The sequence below is a fragment of the Ictalurus furcatus genome, chromosome 27 (assembly GCF_023375685.1).
Source record: "Ictalurus furcatus strain D&B chromosome 27, Billie_1.0, whole genome shotgun sequence".
Classification (NCBI taxonomy): domain Eukaryota; kingdom Metazoa; phylum Chordata; class Actinopteri; order Siluriformes; family Ictaluridae; genus Ictalurus; species Ictalurus furcatus.
In genome coordinates this window covers 6,868,026-6,889,401 of record NC_071281.1, presented here as the reverse complement: position 1 = coordinate 6,889,401, position 21,376 = coordinate 6,868,026, and the positions used below count along the sequence as shown (strand labels likewise).

Here is a 21,376-nt window from a genome sequence, read left to right as displayed (position 1 = left end):
CGTCTCCTGAAAACTACCATGGCAGAAGCGAAACGTAAATATCACTGTCATATAGCAGAGCGCTTAAATAAGAAGATTATAGCTTAGGTTTAATGCTGTTCATGCCAACAAGGTCACAAACCCTGAATCCTCCAAGGGAGCACTTTTATCTGTTGCTAGCCCTTCATTGATGTGGATCGGTGTGTTTCAGAACCAAGGTCATCTTTTCTCTTTTCATTTGGAAAATCTGATTGGACACACAACAAGAACAAGAACCCTCTTACGACAAACAAAAGCTCATGACATTAGATCCTATGATGACATCAATAGCCTATTAAGTGTAAAAGGAAATTAACACTTAAATTATGGTGGTGGTGTATAGCATCTAAGCTGAAAAGGAAGGACATGTACTTATCACTATGTTTGCAGGACGTAAAGATCATTGTCATAGTCAAAGAGCAAGGTGATAATCTTGACCTCAAAGGAGATGATTGCCTGGCATTAATGCATTCTCACTTATGGTATGGGCATATCAACATGAAAAGCCTATTACCATGTTCTCTGGTCTTCCCTGATATGCTTCTTCTTTCGAGGAAGAAGTGGGAATTGCTTTAATTTAATGACCTCCTATCAATTTTTCTTTCTGATTATGCATCCTGGCAGTTTTCCTCCTGCTCTCTTGAAGACTGATCCTTTTAACTGCCGCCAAAATACCCATTACTATAAAACGGATGTTAATACACCCGCATACAAAACAGAGCTCGAAGGTATGGAGAGATATTTACTCTATGGCTACAAAAATCAAAATGGGAAATACATGTGGAGCATGGATTGTATATGCACACTCATTGCCCAGTGTGATGTAAGTAAAATAAAAAAATAAAAAAGATTACTGTTAAAATGTGTGTAATACCATGGTGCCATATTGTAGTTTAATTATTTGCACTATTGATTAGCATTAAACATTGCTTATCCTTTGGGCCTTATTATTCTCGTGGGATTGTTAACCAGGTTTTTAAAAAAAATCATCATATGGATCAGTTCATTTAAATCAACAATACTAATGACCACAGTTAAGATCAGTCTGTTATCAAATATTCCAAAATTAGGTGGACTAAGTGAATTATAAAAGTGATATGCTTTTTATAGCAGCAGCTCTATGGCATAGATTTTGTTGGGGGCAGAACGACATTAATAATGACATAGCCTGAAACAAATTTATGTTATAGGGTACTATCTAGTGAATTTATTAGAGTAACCAACATACAGTCATCCAGCATACAGTCTAGCAAGTTGTTTTTTTGTTGTCAGGGTTCAGCCAAATTTCCAGCCCAACTACATCTCAAAAACCAGCACAAAAGCCCTGAAACTAGTCCAGAAAATTTAGCAATGGAAAAGTGAGACATGTTTTCCTTTATCTTCACAGCCTTTGTGTGGGGAAACAAGATCACTGTGGTGCACATGCATTTATTATGTGCAGACATTCCCCTTTAATTTCCCTTTTCCTCTCCCAATATTTGCAGTATATCATCATATATACAGTGTATGCACTTACACTTGTAAGAGATTCAACTCCAATTATTTGCTAAAAAAAACTAAACATGTTTTTGGTGTCCGGACATTATTTTTTACAATAGTCCACTTGTGACCCTGGCAATCATTGCTCCTCCTCTGCGCATTAAGGCAGTATGATTCCTGCCCCTATGGGCCTCTACTTTTGACCACTAGGTCATTTTATGAATCTATGGAGCTATGCTCATGGCCTACGAGTGCGCGACATCTAGAAAGGTGAGCAAATCACTGGAGCATTGGCTTACTGTACATCTATGCAGGAGTAACAGAACAGAAGCATTTTTTACATTTTAAGTTTCTGTCTGTGTTCTCATCCTGTCATATCCTATGTTATCAGTGTTTGGTAATTTAGGTTCTGGATGGTGCAGTTTGTTAATGTTTAAAAGTGCTTGTACACCTATTACCTACACGGCTGGGGGTGGCCGTGGCTCAGGTGGTAGAGCGGGTTGTCCACTAATCGTAGGGTTGGCAGTTCGAACCCCGGCCCGCGTGACTCCACATACCGACGTGTCCTTGGGCAAGACACCGAACCCCAAGTTGCTCCCGATGGCAAGTTAGCGCCTTGCATGGCAGCTCTGCTACCATTGGTGTGTGTGTGTGTGAATGGGTGAATGAGAACCAATGTAAAGTGCTTTGGATAAACATAACTGAGGATGTGGAGTCCGTTGGTGCAAGGGGCTCTAAAACAGGAGAAACTGTGTATTTAAACCTCCATGTGTGGTGTAGGGATAAAACAGACAACTGGCTCAAATGACACCAAAGCTTTATTTCAAATGAACTGGAAATGTTTCTCTCTGTCTTTTTCTTTTCATCTCTCAGATCTTACCTGGACATGGGGAAAGTCCTAGTGTTCCGCTACATGTTCTGGTTTGTGTTGGCCGTCGTGTTTGTGACAGGCTCCACGCGGATCAGCGTGTTCGGTCTGGGCTATCTTCTGGCCTGCTTTTTCTTCCTGCTGTACGGTAGGCATCTGATGATCAAACCCTCCCGTACACGCCTGCTCATGTGGGACTGCCTCATCATCTACAATGTAGGAGTCATCATCGCTAAGAATGTGCTGTCTGTGAGTGAGAAGAACAGCACACATACTCCGAACATTGTTGACTGTCAGTTACTGTGTTTAGGACTTGTAATAACCATGTCGATGATGTGTATACATTAACGAAGTGTGTGTGTGTGTGTGTGTGTGTGTGTGTGTGTGTGTGGTCCTGCCAGATCCTGGCCTGTGTGTTTGTGGCTGAGATGCAGGCACGTTTCTGCTGGGTGATCAATCTCTTCAGTCTCGTCTGTACAGTCAAAGGCTACTATGACCGTGAGTCTGTGTTTTCACTGGTTTAAGAGTCGAACCATTCATTTAACGTAGGGATTTTTTTTTTTCAATGAACAGAGCAAAAAAATGTACAAGTTGTATTTCTGGCACTGGAAACATAACTCGTACCTCGTTCACTTTCGTGCAGTTACCAGTAAAATGGTTGTTTCTTTGTGGACCTCTGATTTATGTTTGAGATTGAAATTTTGCTCATTTTTAACAATTATCTTCAAATTGTTCTCATGTTCTCACACAAGATGCTCAAAATGTTGTCATAGCACCAAAATAACAGAAACTTAAAGCTCTTGAAGATCAGTCCATTCCAAAATCATTCCACCTAGCAGCATTTTGTTGCCAGAAATGATTTTGCTAGCTGAGAACCAACTCCTTTGTGGTGGCAAGGTGCAGAAATGTTACAGGTGTGTGTGTGTGTGTGTGTGTGATTGTCTCTTATCTCCACAGCCACATCCCTGAGTGATAAGGAGTGCACTTTGCCAATAGAGGAGGCAGGCATCATCTGGGACAGCATCTGCTTCTTCTTCCTCCTGCTGCAGAGGAGAGTCTTCCTCAGCTTTTACTTTGTGCACGTGACTGCAGATCTTCAGGCGTCAGCACAACAGGCATCACGGTGAGAGCGCTCCCTGCTGGAGGAGAGGGACAAGAGGCTGGTGCAGTAGAAACACTAAATTGCTTGACCTAGCAGCATTTTTGTAAAAGTATTTTTGCTTTGACTGTTAATACTAGTATCAATAATAACATATTAAGTAATAGAAAATAATGATAGTAGTTCTGTTATAAATACAGAGTGTCCCAAAAGTCTCCATACATAGGGGACTATGTTTGCCAGCACTACGTCGGTTGTGCCGGCGTCAGTGGATGCTCGTGGACGTCCGCTTCTCGGTTGGTCTGTAACACTCCCAGTCTTTTTGAATTTGTTGATCTGTTCGGCAGCAGTGTCGTGTGTGTAGTGCTCGCCATGTTTCCTGTTTAAGTCCATCACAACCTTGACACAGCTTCCCGATCCAGCCATGAGAATGCTTTCAATACGTTCTTTGTTCGCCCAAGAAGTTCTTAAAGCCTGTCTGGAAAAAAATGTGTGTATACACACACACACACACACACACATATATATATATATATATATATATATATATATATATATATATATGTTTGTGTGTATGTGTATATATAATATGTATGTGTGTGTGTATATGTATGGAGACTTTTGGGACACCATGTAGAAATGCTGTTTAATTATATTTGCTATAGTTTGCAGCAATAAGAGAGGACAATTTATTATGTGGAGTGATTGTATTCTCTCTGACCTTATTGATTATGATTGTGTGTGTGTGTGTGTGTGTGTGTGTGTGCGCGTGTACACAGGGGTTTCGAGCTGTTCAATGCCAGCATTATAAAGAATGTGCGTTTTTATCAGCAGAACGAGAAAAAATCCATTCAGCAGCTGAAGAGCTCGTGAGTGACTGCTCCTTTTCGCATGCTCTTTCCCTCATAGCACACAAACATCACCCTAACACTCATACGCTACAATCCAGAAATCCAGAATCCAGAAATGGATTCTCTCTTTACTATTTTAAATAATTCATGACAAACTCAGCAGCGAACATGCAACCTTGTAAACATGCTCACTCAACAGTGACTCTGACACATGCTCCTAGTTGTGTGATTTTACTTTATTCTCTATTATACTGTAGCTATATTCCACATATAATATTCAGATCTTTTTTGTCATATTTTGATTTATTTTCTGTAACTCTCCACCACTGTAGATGCTCAGCCTCAGCATGTCTTTTTGAGATTTAAATCGTTTCAGTTGAATGAATGAAATACAGTTGTACGTAAACACAGTAGCACTTTTGACGCACTACACTATACCGCTCTACAGTGACTGTTTACATTCGTGCGTCTCCTCAGGATGAAGCGAATCCGTGACAAGCAGCAGCGCTACAAAGAGGGACGGAAACTATCTGAAAGAGAGCAGCAGCCATCAGGTGCACATTCGCCCTCTTCCATCACTCCGACCTGATTCAGTTCTGTTCTACTTAAAGCTGCAGTAAATACCTTTTGGAGGTTTGGAGAGCCTTCTAGTAAAAGTATGTTGGTGTAAGAACATTTTATAATGTCAGATGTGCTATACAAGCAACTGATTGACCATAGCAAGCGGAAACACATTCAAGCAGTGCCTACAGATGTGGTGTCCGTCTGTGATGACATCATCCAGATCAACACCAACAGCTCTTACTTTGAATTAAAGCTCAAGAGTAACCGCACTGGACTATGAGGTAGAAGTTACGCCAGTGTATTTCACCAGTGGAAGTATACAGTTTTGTTGTTTTTTTCTGGAAAATGTCATACAGGTTCTGTCATATTTTACAACAATATTAGAAAAAAAATACAGAGCATGTGAGAGAAAACACAAAATGCATCGATTCACATAAAAAAAAAAAAGGTCCATCAACGTGTTAAAATGGACACTGGATATAACGATAACAGCCCTATCTTCTTAACAGAGTCTCAGGAAGAGAGGAAGGAGAAGAAGAAGAATAAAAAAGAGTGGTACCGTCCCTGGATAGATCATGCAACTGGTACACATACACCTCCATACGCCTTCATACTCCTCATACAGGCTGAAGCAGCCTAGCTAAATCTCTACTCCCTCAATCACCCACTCACACACCTACTCACACACCCACTCAATCACTCACCCACTCTCTCATACACCCACTCAATTACCCACTCACTCACCCACTCTCTCATACACCCACTCAATTACCCACTCACACACCCACTCTCTCCCTCAATCACCTACTCACACACCCACTCTCTCACACACCCACTCAATTACCCACTCACACACCCACTCTCTCCCTCAATCACCCACTCACACACCCACTCTCTCCCCCAATCACCCACTCACACACCCACCCACTCACACACCCACTCTCTCCCTCAATCACCCACTCACACACCCACTCACACACCCACTCTCTCCCTCAATCACCCACTCACATACCCACTCTCTCACTCAATTACCCACTCACTCACCCACTCTCTCATACACCCACTCAATTACCCACTCACTCACCCACTCTCTCATACACCCACTCAATTACCCACTCACATACCCACTCTCTCATACACCCACTCAATCACCCACTCACTCACCCACTCTCTCATACACCCACTCACACACCCACTCTCTCCCTCAATCACCCACTCACACACCCACTCAATTACCCACTCACACACCCACTCTCTCCCTCAATCACCCACTCACACACCCACTCAATCACTCACCCACCCTCTCACACACCCACTCAATTACCCACTCACACACCCACTCTCTCACTCAATTACCCACTCACTCACCCACTCTCTCATACACCCACTCAATCACACACCCACTCTCTCACTCACCCACTCTCTCACACACCCACTGAATTACCCACTCACACACCCACTCTCTCCCTCAATCACCCACTCACACACCCACTCTCTCACTCACCCACTCTCTCACACACCCACTCAATTACCCACTCACACACCCACTCTCTCCCTCAATCACCCACTCACACACCCACTCAATCACTCACCCACTCTCTCATACACCCATTCAATCACCCACTCACACACCCACTCTCTCTCTCACCCACTCTCTCACACACCCACTCACACACCCACTCTCTCCCTCAATCACCCACTCACACACCCACTCTCTCCCTCAATCACCCACTCACACACCCACTCTCTCCCTCAATCACCCACTCACACACCCACCCACTCACACACCCACTCTCTCCCTCAATCACCCACTCACACACCCACTCTCTCACTCAATTACCCACTCACACACCCACTCTCTCACTCAATTACCCACTCACTCACCCACTCTCTCATACACCCACTCAATTACCCACTCACACACCCACTCTCTCCCTCAATCACCCACTCTCTCATACACCCACTCAATTACCCACTCACATACCCACTCTCTCACTCAATCAACCACTCACACACCCACTCAATCACTCACCCACTCAATTACCAACTCACACACCCACTCATTCACACAGCCACTCTCTCCCTCAATCACTCACTCAGACACCCACTCAATTACCCACTCACACAACCACTCACTACCCACTCACACACCCACTCAATTACCCACTCACTCTCACACACCCACTGAATTACCCACTCACACAACCACTTACTACCCCCTCACACACCCCCTGACTCACTCACCCACCCACTCATCCACCCACTCACTCTCCACTCACTCACTCACTCACTTTCACCCACACACTCACTAACTCACTCACGACTGTCACTCACTTTCACCCACACACCCACCCATTCACTCACCGACTCTCACTCACTTTCATCCACACACTCACCCACCAACTCTCACTCATTCACAGACCCACTCTCACTCACCCACTCTCACCCACTCACTGTCCCACTCTCACTCACTCTCTCACACACTCACACTCCCCCTCACTCACTCACTCTGACTCACTCACCCACTCACTCGCACTCACTCACTTACTCACTATCACTCACTCTCTTAATCTGTAACTCTAAGACATTTACTTACTCAAACAGACTGGCTGTTTCTTTTTTCTCTCTGTCTCGTATGGATATGTATAAAAAAGAGCAGACTGGAACTATATGTCTGTGTGTGTTTCTCTTGTAGTCTTGCATTCTGGGGATTACTACCTGTTTGAATCAGACAGTGAGGATGAGGATCTGTTTGAAGAAGAGCAGAAACATCACAAACAGACTGCATTTCAGGTAAAACATATACACACACACACACACACACCCCCACACACCAGGCAGATAATGTTAATATAATAGTTACTCAAGTGCAGTTGATTATTTCCTTTTGTATATGAGGCTGTGTGTGTTTGTGTGTCTGTATGTGTGATATGTTACAGATGGCATACCAGGCATGGGTGAGCAGCGCTAAACAGGTACTAAAAGACCGGCAAAAGAGACAGAAAGAACAGAGACGGGAGAGAGAGAGAAATCTGATTGCCTCACAGGGCTCAGGTAAGACCACACTCACACACACACACACACCATCATCATGAACATACTAAAGGAACATGGCCATTTTCTTTCAAGGTTTATTGTTAAAAAAGAATTTTCCTCTTAACCCAAGTGTAGTCAATCAGGAACGAGGTGTGTAGTGTCTTCAGTTTGTTAATTTTGTTGTGCAATGCACGCTACAACACTAACACAGACTGCACCTACCAATTTAGCATCAAATAAACTGTGCACCCTAATAATCACACACTCAACTCAAAGGATATCACAGTAATATCATAAACCGCTGTACATAAACAGTTTGTTTTCAATAGCATAACAGATCTGCATGAAAAATACTTAAATGTACAAATGACATTGGAACTGTGTAAGGGTTTGCACTGTAATACCGTGTAAGATTAAAATTCAATATTAAAATAAAAAAAAATCTATTGTATTGATTCAGATACATGAAATGCTTGAAACGTGATCAATGTAAAACAAGCCTGCATATTACTTAATAAAGTATGATAACTGAGTTTTTGGTGGTATTCAGGTTTAGTGTTAAGTGTTCCTTATAAGACTATTTGATCAGTGACCAGTTAGCATTATGCAAATAAGTTTAAGCGTTTTCTGCGTAGTTAGCCCTTTTATTATATACATTTTGCATGATTATATTCCCACATTCATGTGAGAAGTAAGCTCGAGATCAGTGGTATATAACATTGCCATCTGCTACATGCTCAGTTATTTTCTTTAATCAGGTGATGCTGAGGAGGCAGAGCATGTTTTTGAGGAGAAAACATCTCAGGAGGAAGAGAAGGAGGCAGGGGAAGAAGGAGAGGAGTCAGGTAGGTGCTCACCTCTAAATTAGCATTAGGAAATCTGGAAGAATTGATGCTTACATTAATGTTAGTATCACTAGTGAGTCATGAGGCAAAGATGATTCTTAATCTAAATCTGACTCACTGACTCATTCTGCTCTTTCCTATCAAGGTCTCTCACATGAGCTCTGCTATAGGAATGTTATAGGGATATGATGTTATAGGAATGTTAAACATGCATTACAATACATTTGTGAACAAGAACAATATTTTTATGATGCACAGTATATCATGATATTGATCTTTGCTGATGTTTGTTTAAAAAAGTATCACTACAGCTGCGTTGCATCAAAAGTAAAAGAATATAAATAGAATAAGAATAAACTGAAAGAAATTATTCAGTATTTTTCAATATGTGCGATTTTAAGATTAAGTGACTTGCTACAGTGAGTAATAATAGAGGTGGGTCATGCTGCAAGTTAATTCATCACAGTATCACGATTATAAGGTTTTGTAACTTTCATCACTTTCCTCTGCTGCTGTCGCAGGTTCTGGCCGCGATACAGTGCAGCGGATCCTGGACGTGCTGAAGTTCCTCTGGGTTCTGTGCTTGGCCATGGTGGACAGCTTCACACTATGGCTCAACCTGCTCACCAAGCAGTACGTGGACACATCAACTGTCCTGTGTGAGGAACGCTACCTGCTCATCCACAACGTCAACCAGGTCAGACACAACACATCTGCACAAATACTACATAGTTGTGGTCATCCCATCCACACACACACACACACACACACACAGTGGAGTGGGATAAAATTTCAATGCTTTTGGATCATGGTAAAACAGAAAGCACAATACAGTGACACAAATAAAGTCATGTACTTACAGTGCATTGGTTATGAAAAGACTGTGGGCTGTCATGGCTGAACATACACGGTACTGTGCAAAAGACTTAGGCACCTTTTTTTTTTTCTTTTTTTTGGAACATTTTTTTTTTTTAACTAACCCTAACCCTACATTATCATGTCAGTACAAAAAAAGGTTAGATTCCCAAAAATGACTTTTCCAGCACAAAATTAAATGTTACAGGAAAATGCTTGTATGTCAGTAAAGAAAGCAGAATATTACATAAGAGACACTTTTCAGACAAAAAACACAATGAAGGCTGCTGGGTTTTGCTGTAAAAATAAGAAGCCTGCACGAAAGTCAAAATCTCCAGAAGAACCGGGGCTGGTTCTGCAAAATGCTCAATAAAACGTGCAGCTCATTTCCTTATAAAACTGCACACATTGTACCTGAGACCTTAAAGCAAAGGGTCGTCACACCATATATCGACTTTGTTTCATTTATTTCTGTTTACTGCTCTTTTTGGTATTTTTTTTATGTAGAAACATTTCATTTCATTATGTTTGAAGGCATGTTTGCTGTACAGAATTTCTCTGCATGTGCCTAAGACTATTGCACAGTACTGTATATTATAGTACGTTAACTTTATGGCATGAAATACCGTGTGTGTTGTGTAGGGGCCTGCAAGCGAGCCCACAGATGACCAGCTGTCTGAGGACAGTGAAAGCCTCACTTTGGACACGTGTCTAGATGAGACCGATACGGATCTTCTTAACATCAGCCGTACTGCCAGGTGGGTCTCATCTACACTACACCTCACCGTATTACAAACGGGTGTTTTACTGTGTGTGTGTGTCCATGTGCTTGTGTGTGTGTGTGTGTGTGTATACACAGTTCCTTCCAGTATTGGAATAGCAAGGCTTGTATTTATGCTATACACTGAAGACATTTGAGTTTGAGATCAAAAGAGAGACCATAGATCAGAATTCCAGCTTCATATTTACATCTAGACGTGTTAATCAACTTACAACATGGCACCTTTGGAACACCCAAAATTATAGGAACTGATAGTCTTAAAGTAAATAACACTTAATGTTTGGTTGCGTATCCTTTGCTTGTAATAACTGCATCAGGCCTGCGACCCACTGACATCACCAGACTGTTGCATTCTTCTTTTCTGATGCTTTTCCAGGTTGTACAACTTCTTTCAGTTGTTGTTTGTTTTGGGGGGATTCTCCGTTCAGTCTCCTCTTCAGGAGGCGAAATGCATGCTCAGCTGGGTTAAGTTCTAAAACCTTCTCTTTATTTGCATGATGAAGTTCCTCCTGATTAAATTAGATGCATAAATTGGAAGACAGAGTGTTTCTGTAGACTCCTGAATTCATTCTGCTGCTACCATTATAAGTTACATCATCAGTAAAGATTAGTGAGCCTGCTCCAGAAGCAGCAATGCAAGTCCAAGCCATGACGCTACCTCCACCATGTTTCACAGATGAGCTTGTATGTTTTGGATCATGAGCCGTTAGTACACCAGAGGTTTCTTTCTTTTTCAGGACGTTCTAAATTGTTGTATTGGCCATGCCCAATGCTTGTGCAATGGGTCTGATTTGATTTACCCTCTTTTCTCAGCTTCAAAATGGCTTGCATTTCTCCCATAGACAGCTCTCTGTTTTTCATGTTGGTTTATACCTTTTTTAACAACAAATGCAGTCTTCACAGGCAAAACTAGTGACTCAAACCAAGAGTAGATATTCGGAGCTATTAATTGCTTAAATAATCAATCTTACAGGGCACACCTGGGCAGCAAGGGACACCTGTTAGTCACATGTTTGAATGTTTTTGATGACAGTGGGTGCAAACAAAAAGTGCCATGTTCTGAGTTGTTTAAACCAAATGTCTGGTGTAATCTTGAAAGTCTAGTCATCTTGATTAACTACTCCAGACAGGTTTCAAAATGTATCTTCACTAGGCTTAACACAAGAACACGAGCAATGCTTGCACATTTTTGTTTTTGTCATTCTACTTTTAGTCACATTGATGATAGTGCAGTCAAATTTTGTTATCTGACCTTCTCCTCTCTCTGTAGTGCTGATGAGCTGGATGACATCATTGAGTCTGAGGATCCACGAGCCCACAGCAGCATGACACTGTGCTCCCAGCCCACTATAGAGCTGGAGTTAGAAATACACCAACGGAAATCCAGAACAGCCAGCGAACTGCTCTCAGACAGGTAGGACTCGGAGCACACCCCCACACATGCACTTTAAACACTACTGGGAAAAAAATTAAGCAATTCTCAGCTGTAATGACAAAACACACTGCTTATGAGACGAACAAAATATCTTGTTTTTGTTCCAATTCTTTAACCTACAGGATGTTTGAGTAGTTGTCTATCCCTGCCAGAGTTCTAGAGTGCCAAAGCAGCATTTTAAACCAAAAAGAACATGGCAAAACTAACTAAAATTACAGATTTGTATGCATATTTATGCCTGTGTTTGTTCTGTTCCAGGCACTACGCTATTGAGGAGCTGGTGCAGAGTCGGGAGTTTTACGCCTCCCAGAACCGGCTGCTTAAGCTCATCTTTGCGCTGTGTAACGTCGTGGCTGGCCACTCGGAGCTCGTGTGCTACTTCATCATCGTGCTGAACAACGTGGTCACGGCCTCCGTCATATCACTGGTGCTGCCCATCCTAATCTTCCTGTGGGCTATGCTGTCAGTGCCGCGGACCTCTAAGAGGTTCTGGATGACTGCCATAGTTTACACAGAGGTGGGGAGCACACAGATCGGATCAACCTCTATTGTGCTGCGCTGTGCTGTGTTGTAAACAGATCAGTAGATATTAAAATGTTTTATCAGCACTATCAGCGGAGGGTTGTTTTCTGGCCAGTGTGGACTCAATTCTCAATCCAAGCACGTATACTACGTGTATAGTAAATCATCAGAGTTCATTAAATAACACTAACAGTATTGAGTCAATAATACATTACAAGCTTTTGAGATTTTATTCACTGGTTCAAAGAGTCCCGCAAATCCTTTGTTTTTGAAGGAAGGTTGATTTATCAGTCCATCGTTTTCCTTGATGATTTATAACATCTTAGCATTAGGTCAAAAATATTTTGCACTGGATGTGAATAAATTAGACATTGTTTCTGTCTGTCCTTGTCTTTCTAAGGTCATGGTGGTGGTCAAATACCTGTTCCAGTTTGGCTTTTTCCCCTGGAACAGTGAATACGAGTTGAAACTAAACGAGAACAAGCCCTACTTTCTTCCACGGATCCTCGGCCTGGATAAGACCGACAACTACATCCGCTATGACCTGCTACAGCTTCTGGCCCTTTTCTTCCACCGCTCTCTGCTCCAGGTAACCCAAGCCCTTCCCACTGTCCAACAGGGCATGTGTCGCTCACATCTCAGGAACTGTTCAGTCTTCTATTTGGGTGACCGTTTTAGTTCAGAGTTTCTGGGTCTTTCCTTCTCAGCGTTACGGGCTGTGGGACCGGGAGGGGCCTCTGGAGGAGAAGAGTACAGAGGAGAAGAAGAAGAAGAAGAAGAAAGTTGAAGAGATGATAGAGGACAAAACTGCTGAGCCTGATGAGGCCGAGTCACCAACAGACATAACGACAGAGACCCAGACTGAGCCTGAGGAGAATCCAAATGCAGAAATAACACCTGAACCCGAAGAGCCCAAGAAAAAAGGGGGATTTCTGCGCCTCCGCAAAAAGAAATCCTCAGACAAAGGTAATGTAAATAAGTAAACGTCAGAGACCACACTGACTACATTTGGCATGAAGGGAAAACAGTACACGTCATTTTTTCAGCCTGCTCTGTTGCTTTAACACACTTTGATGAAGTTGTATGTGTTACTTCATAAGAACTATAAAGTAGTCTTTTATCTGTCCCAGATGCCACAGCAAAAGAAACCAAGAAGAAGAAGAAGGCCAAGGGCCAGCGCAGAAAGGAAGCCAGTGAAAAGCTAAAGGCTTTTGGAGAAAAACTCAAAGGTTTTTTCATCTCTGTGTAAGGAAAACTCTTGTTCATTTACTCTGTACTGATTGGCCCAGTTGAGATGATGCTTTAAAACAACTGCTTAATAATGCTTAATTATTAAACAACTGTTTAAAAATGTAAAACCATTATGAATACAGTGTATCCACTCCTCTCTCTTTCTTTCATTTCTGTCTCTCTTTCAGAGTGATGAATACTTATAAACCAGCACAGACGTTCATCCAGAACATCCTGCATACTGAGTACCGAGCTGCCACTGATGTCTACGCTCTGATGTTCCTCACTGATGTGGTGGACTTCATCGTCATCGTGTTTGGCTTCTGGGCTTTTGGAGTGAGTACGAATGTGTTTAGTGTTTATATACCGTACGCTTACTGATCAGTTTGATAGGAACACCTGTACACTCGCTCTTTCAGGCAATTATCCGGCCAATCGTGTGGCAACGTCACAATGCATAAAATCATGCCGATGCAGGTCAAGAACTCCAGTTGCTGTTCACACAAAACATCAGAATGAAGGAAAGAAAAGTGCTCTCTGTGACTTTGATTGTGGCATGGTTGTTGCTGCCAGATGGGCTGGTCTGAGTATTTCTTAAACTGCTGATCTGGGAATTTCAAACACAACAGTCTCGAAAGTTTACACAGAATAGTGCGAAAAACGAAAAATATCTAGCGCGACAGTTCTGCCGGCGGAAATATTTCGGTTAGATTGGTTCTAGCTGACAGGAAGGCTACGTAACTCAAATATCCGCCCTTTTACAACCACGGAGAGCAGAAAAGCATCTCAGAATGCACAACCTGCTAAACCTTGAGGAGGGTGCACTTCCACAACAGAAGCTACACTGAGCACAGACTCAGTGAAACTGGATCGGTAAAAATTGCTAGAATACCAGGCAATCTTTTTCAAGTCCCAATATCCAATTTCAGTTTGCCCCGTCTCTGCATGATTTTACGCATTGTGCTGCTGCCACGTGATTGGCTGAGTTCCCAATAAAGTAGCCAGTGAGTATCGCAGCTGAGCCACATGATTTGTTAGATTTGTTAAAACAGTGTCAGCATGTCATTGGATAAAGAAGCTTCAATATGTTGTTTTCTTTGTTGTTTTTATTGGCTCCAGATACTAGGACTGTCCTGATAATGTATCGGGAATTGCACTAGGTCTCATCTCGGGCAAAGTGCTAACGATACCTGTAATACTCAAAAATGTATCGTAAAGTGCAATGTATCACTTATATACTTATTACATTTATTAATATTGATGTGCTGCAGTATAAATATATCACCAACCTTTAATAGGAATTTTTTATAGATAGAAAAAATAGAAATTCTTACTGACTTTCCATAAGCCTTTAGAGAAATGTTTTTTTGGGGGCAGGGGGTTCGGGGGTTTTTTAGCAGTTCGCATAAAATTGACAGGTTTCAATTGAAAAGTGAGTAAAAACAAGCTGCAGTGTGATGAGCAGGTGAGGGCTGAAGTGTGTGGGATTTTTGTCCCAGAAACATTCGGCCGCTGCAGACATCGCCACCTCACTTTCAGATGACCAGGTCCCCGAAGCGTTCCTCGTCATGCTCCTCATCCAGTTCAGCACCATGGTGATCGACCGCGCTCTCTACCTGCGCAAGGCCCTGCTCGGAAAACTCATCTTCCAGGTCATCCTAGTACTGGGCATCCACATCTGGATGTTCTTCATCCTGCCTGCAGTCACTGAGAGGTAAGGGCTTGAGCTATAACTTATTTGCTACATGTTAGTTATGCCTTGACTGACACAAGTGAATGTGCTTGGGATTAAAATAAACTAAAATAGCAGATAACTATGACCCCGATTGACACGTGAAAACACATCATTTGGGTCACAATTATCTGTAATAAATCAGAGAGATTTTAGATACAGAGCTGATATATAAGTGTTTATTAAAGACAGATATTAGGACAGATATTCTCTAATGATTCTGCTTACATGTTTAGTGAATATTAATGCTATAAATGTAACCAAAATCTTTTCTCTTGCCCTTATTTAAGAGCTGGTTCATTACTTGATAAATTCACGTGAGGTTTGTTAGATTGCCCAGAGTAAATGATCATGGGTAAGATTTCATGAAATCATTTCAGGAGAACATGTTCTGATCTTGATGCAGTTTCCTTTTCAAATAATGTATAAATGTAAACAGGATGAAATGAAACACTTAATATTTGAAAAAGAACGCCTCAGAGAGAATCCCTGTAGATTTTTATCTTTAATGTAGATTTTACTCTTCAGAATTTCTCTTTGCTGAACTTTAAAAAGAAAGAAAGACGCTACTTCTCTTTCCTCTTCATCTGTGCAGGATGTTCAGCCAGAACTTTGTGGCCCAGCTCTGGTACATTGTCAAGTGCATCTACTTCACTCTGTCTGCATATCAGATTCGCTGTGGCTACCCTACTCGCATCCTTGGAAACTTCCTCACTAAGAAGTACAACCACCTCAACCTCTTCCTCTTCCAAGGGTGAGACTTTGCATAATTATAACGGAAATATTTTTCACCTGTCAAAGAGGCTGGCAGGAGCTGTAGAGCTTAACGGCGGTTGCAGCTGCATTGGTAATGTTCAGCTAGTCTTTGAGCACATTTCAGCTTTCATTTCAGCTTCTAGAAGGCAGTCAGAGCGTGCCATTTTACAGAACCTAATTCAAGGTAGCATAATTGGATTTGGTGCAAATGTGCCATGGACAGCAATTGTGAAAGATTACAGTGACCCTCATTATATGAAATATGCCATGACATGTTGACTAAATAGAACTGGTCTGTAATTAGGTTTTACAGTCAATAATATAAAGTAATGACAGTAGTAATGCTGCTTCAACAAGAAGTAATGCCATTTCCTCATTCTTCTCCGTTACTGTCTTGGTTATTATTGAGGTATTTCGATGAAGTATTTATAATGTATGCCTCTATGTTGCTCCCAGGTTCCGCTTGGTTCCATTTCTGGTGGAGCTTCGGGCTGTAATGGACTGGGTCTGGACCGACACCACTCTCTCTCTCTCTAACTGGATGTGTGTGGAGGACATTTACGCCAACATCTTCATCATAAAGTGCAGTCGAGAGACTGAGAAGGTAGGGAGGCACATCAACGTTTGTGTGTTGATTAGGGTTCTGCTCATCCTAGCTGGTTCACTGAATTATCCTGTTAAAGGAGCTGGCAGGAACATAAACGCTTGCTTTGTGTTTTGTCTGTGTAAGATTGTACCATCTGACCAAAACATGTGCAACTAAGCTATAGCAAAAAAAACAGAGAGACAGAGTCACACCTAAACCTGTCAGTGCCATTGTTTCACTGTCTTTGGCTAATAGGCTTGATCCAACAATATAACTGCACAAGCCTTTTTTTCTGCGTTAAATGAACCTGACTCAAACCACTGGCTAATTAACACCTTATTTTAAAAAATGGTTTCATAGGAACAGGACATATTATAAATGTCCCTTTACTGGAGACACATGACAGACTGATATCAAATCAAAATATTGTTGTATAATCATGTTTTCTTTCCAGAAATATCCTCAACCGAAGGGCCAGAAAAAGAAGAAGATAGTGAAGTATGGAATGGGTGGGCTCATCATCTTTTTCCTCATCTGCATAATTTGGTTCCCCCTACTCTTCATCTCCTTGGTCAGATCAGTTGTGGGTGTGGTCAATCATCCCGTGGATGTAACTGTGACCGTCAAGTTGGGAGGCTATGAGGTAATGAAGTCAAAACATCATTAACAGGAATTCATTAAAGTCTATCAAACACTAACCGGGCGGCTGTGGCTCAGGTGGTAGAGCGGGTTGTCCACTAATCGTAAGGTTGGCGGTTTGATTCCCGGCCCACATGACTCCACATGCCGAAATGTCCTTGGGCAAGATGCTGAATGGGTGAATGAGAACCAGCGTAAAGCACTTTATAGAACTGCTAAGGTTAAAAAGCTCAATATAAGTGCAGACCATTTTACCATTTAACCCCCTGACACCCACCAACACACAGCCTTTTTCAACAAACAAACCCAATGTTGACTAATGAGCACCACAACGTTCCTCCACAAACAAACCTTAATATTTATCAACACACCCCAACATTCTCCAGCAAGCAAACCCGAACATTTATCAACATACTTCAACAAACAAACCCGAACATTTATCAGCATTCTCCAGCAAGCAAACCCGAACATTTATCAACATACTTCAACAAACAAACCCGAACATTTATCAATATACTTCAACAAACAAACCCGAACATTTATCAACATTCTCCAGCAAGCAAACCCGAACATTTATCAACATACTTCAACAAACAAACCCGAACATTTATCAATATACTTCAACAAACAAACCCGAACATTTATCAACATTCTCCAGCAAGCAAACCCGAACATTTATCAACATACTTCAACAAACAAACCCGAACATTTATCAATATACTTCAACAAACAAACCCGAACATTTATCAACATTCTCCAGCAAGCAAACCCGAACATTTATCAACTTTCTCCAGCAAGCAAACCCGAACATTTATCAACATACTTCAACAAACAAACCCTAACATTTATCAATATACTTCAACAAACAAACCCGAACATTTATCAACATTCTCCAGCAAGCAAACCCGAACATTTATCAACATTCTCCAGCAAGCAAACCCGAACATTTATCAACATTCTCCAGCAAGCAAACCCGAACATTTATCAACATTCTCCAGCAAGCAAACCCGAACATTTATCAACATTCTCCAACAAGCAAACCCGAACATTTATCAACATTCTCCAACAAGCAAACCCTAACATTTATCAACACACCCCAACATTCTCCAACAAACAAACCCTAACATTTATCAACATACTTCAACAAGCAAACCCGAACATTTATCAACATTCTCCAGCAAGCAAACCCGAACATTTATCAACATACTTCAACAAGCAAACCCTAACATTTATCAGCATACTTCAACAAGCAAACCCTAACATTTATCAACATACTTCAACAAGCAAACCCGAACATTTATCAACATACTTCAACAAGCAAACCCGAACATTTATCAACATTCTCCAGCAAGCAAACCCGAACATTTATCAACATTCTCCAACAAGCAAACCCTAACATTTATCAACACACCCCAACATTCTCCAACAAACAAACTAACATTTATTAACACACCCCAACATCTCCAACAAGCAAACCCGAACATTTATCAACACACCCCAACATTCTCCAACAAACAAACTAACATTTATTAACACACCCCAACATCTCCAACAAGCAAACCCGACCATTTATCAACACACCCCAACATTCTCCAACAAGCAAACCCTAACATTTATGAACACACCCCAACATTCTCCAACAAGCAAACCCTAACATTCAAGGACACACGAAAATCCTCAGCAAAGAAACCCTAATATTCAGTGGTACACACCAACATTCCTCAACATAGATCAACATTCTGCAGCTAATGCCAGCATATGTATAAAGTTAATGAAAACTGATCTGCCGACTGAACCAGTGTGAATTGGGAAGAATATTGGTGAAGTGGGCAGTAATTTTGCTCCTGTTTATTGGATGATATTAGTTCTGGATATTTTGAGTGTTAATCATCCATAAAGTAAACTGAACATTTTGCCTATCTCTCCAGCCCCTGTTTACCATGAGTGTGCAGCAGCAGTCCATACAGCCTTTCACTGAAAAGGATTATGACCGCCTCACAGAGCAGTTTGGAAATAACGCAGTGAGTGTTTGTAGTTCGTCTGTCCTCTGTATAACCCAGTCATGACTGGACACTGTTTAATTGTATAATAATTTTACATTGCAACTCGTGTATTTCACACAGGTGGCCATGCAGTTCATAACGCTGTACAGCTACGAAGACATCGTAACAGCCAACATTGATGGCAGTTCAGGCTCAGTGTGGAGAATCAGCCCTCCCAGCCGACAGGAAGTTATTAAGGAGCTGCTGAACAGCCCGGCAGACATGACACTGCGGCTGGCCTGGAACTTCCAGAGGTCAGCGAGAGCATTACAGCTTCCCTATAGCATACATGCTTCGAATTATACACAGTTATATTACTTTGTGTCTGCCTTTGTCTGTATGGTAAAGGGACTTGGGGAAGGGTGGAACAGTGGAAAACACTTATGACAAGTACGCCATTAGTTTGGAACCTGGAGATCCTGTGAGAGCCAACCTAGCCTCACTGCTGCTGGGAAATCGCACTGAGCCAGTGTAAGTGTTGACAGAATGATTAGCCATCTACATGTTTGTGTTTGTGCTTACAGTATTTTTAGTTCATTATGCGGTTCATTGTCTGTCCCCTATTAGTCGAGTACCACACATGTTCCCCAACTACATTAGAGCCCCAAACGGAGCTGAAGCCAAGCCCGTCAGCCAGCTCTATGATGGTAAGTGTATTGTGTTTACAGAAAGACAAAAGCAACAGCAAACAATACTAATACTGCTAATGATGAAGAAAACAGGATAGGGTCAGTTTTATTTTTATTAGATAGATGCGTTTTACATATAAAATAGATGTATGGATGGATTGTTGTTTTTTAGGGTGATGGATGGAGGAAAAGCTTTTGGGATAGATAACAGCTGGTTGGGTGGATGGATGGAAAGATTGATAGATGGTTTGGTGGATGGATAGATGAATAGATCCTTTTTCGACAGATGCTTAGATGGATGAATTTGTGAATAAATGTCTTATAGAGCAAGGATGGATGGATGGAATGGTTTGGTGGATAGGGTAGATAGGGTATACTTTTTAGATAAATATTATGCTTAGATAGATGAATAAATGTATGGATAATTGTTTTTGGATGGATGGATAAAAGCGTTTAACATAGAGAAAGTGTACTTGGATGGATGGAAAGCTTGATAGATGGTTTGATAGATGAATGGATGTTTTTGGACCGCTAAAATATGTTTAAATGGTAGGATGGATAGAATGATTGATGGATGGATCAGTGAAAGTAAAATAGTGGACTGATGACACATAGCTGACAGTGCTGCGAGAATGTAATGAAGACAGGAGAGTACAGCTTCCTAAAATATTTGATTTATTGCCATTAAACATGTTTCCTCCATACTTCATTCACTCTTATCCACATTACCATTATAAACTAAAGTACGTCATGAGCTGCTTGGACCCATGTGCTGATGTGCTGCTGTTGTTTGTGCCAGGAGAAGAGGAGGGCTATCAGGATGTGACGCTCTCTCTGATGAGGGATGGCTCTCTGAACGGCACCGGAGCTCAGGAGTGGTGGGACATCAGCATTGCAGACTGTGATGTGTCTGCAGGGGCCTGTGGAGTTTTACCCATGGTCATCTTTAATGACAAAGTGAGCCCGCCCAGTCTGGGCTTCCTGGCTGGATACGGGTAAGGAGCACCAGTGTGCAGTGAAGTAAGACAACACGAAAGCTGTCTTGAGGCAGTGTTCATTAAATCCAGCCCTGGAGAGACATGGTGCAGTAGAGTTTTGAGTTTTTCTTGCTCTGACATGGTCTAGGAATAGTAGTTGAGATGAATCCGGAGTTCTGGATTAGGAGAAATGCTAAATTGTGCAGCAATGTGCCATTCGGGAACTAAAGAACCACTGACTTCAGCTAGTCTTCATGACTTTGTATGAAATACAGTTTGATAGTTTGACCAACATATTATATATAATAACGCATTAAAGGTAGCAACCAGGACTTTCCTGTGAGAGGTGTCTTTCCACTGAGGTTCCAGAACCGTTTCTAAAACAAACAAGAACTTTAATATATTTTCTATTTGTTTATTTTTTTTTTACAG

General features: G+C 41.6%; 1 protein-coding gene across 1 annotated transcript in view; it reads left to right on the top strand.

Annotated features, from left to right (window-relative positions):
* piezo1 (piezo-type mechanosensitive ion channel component 1) overlaps window positions 1-21,376 on the top strand; it is a 124,531-nt gene that overhangs the window by 102,122 nt on the left and 1,033 nt on the right. The window contains exons 25-50 of the mRNA XM_053616840.1: window positions 2,371-2,614; window positions 2,767-2,863; window positions 3,323-3,488; window positions 4,244-4,333; window positions 4,793-4,869; window positions 5,389-5,463; window positions 7,575-7,672; window positions 7,819-7,933; window positions 8,674-8,760; window positions 9,282-9,457; window positions 10,258-10,373; window positions 11,667-11,810; window positions 12,090-12,348; window positions 12,754-12,942; window positions 13,061-13,319; window positions 13,484-13,598; window positions 13,772-13,919; window positions 15,083-15,297; window positions 15,911-16,069; window positions 16,528-16,675; window positions 17,112-17,300; window positions 19,225-19,317; window positions 19,420-19,592; window positions 19,687-19,809; window positions 19,906-19,985; window positions 20,767-20,962. Coding sequence (XP_053472815.1) covers window positions 2,371-2,614; window positions 2,767-2,863; window positions 3,323-3,488; window positions 4,244-4,333; window positions 4,793-4,869; window positions 5,389-5,463; window positions 7,575-7,672; window positions 7,819-7,933; window positions 8,674-8,760; window positions 9,282-9,457; window positions 10,258-10,373; window positions 11,667-11,810; window positions 12,090-12,348; window positions 12,754-12,942; window positions 13,061-13,319; window positions 13,484-13,598; window positions 13,772-13,919; window positions 15,083-15,297; window positions 15,911-16,069; window positions 16,528-16,675; window positions 17,112-17,300; window positions 19,225-19,317; window positions 19,420-19,592; window positions 19,687-19,809; window positions 19,906-19,985; window positions 20,767-20,962 — 3,831 coding nt within the window. The remainder of the gene's footprint in view (window positions 1-2,370; window positions 2,615-2,766; window positions 2,864-3,322; window positions 3,489-4,243; window positions 4,334-4,792; window positions 4,870-5,388; window positions 5,464-7,574; window positions 7,673-7,818; window positions 7,934-8,673; window positions 8,761-9,281; window positions 9,458-10,257; window positions 10,374-11,666; window positions 11,811-12,089; window positions 12,349-12,753; window positions 12,943-13,060; window positions 13,320-13,483; window positions 13,599-13,771; window positions 13,920-15,082; window positions 15,298-15,910; window positions 16,070-16,527; window positions 16,676-17,111; window positions 17,301-19,224; window positions 19,318-19,419; window positions 19,593-19,686; window positions 19,810-19,905; window positions 19,986-20,766; window positions 20,963-21,376) is intronic.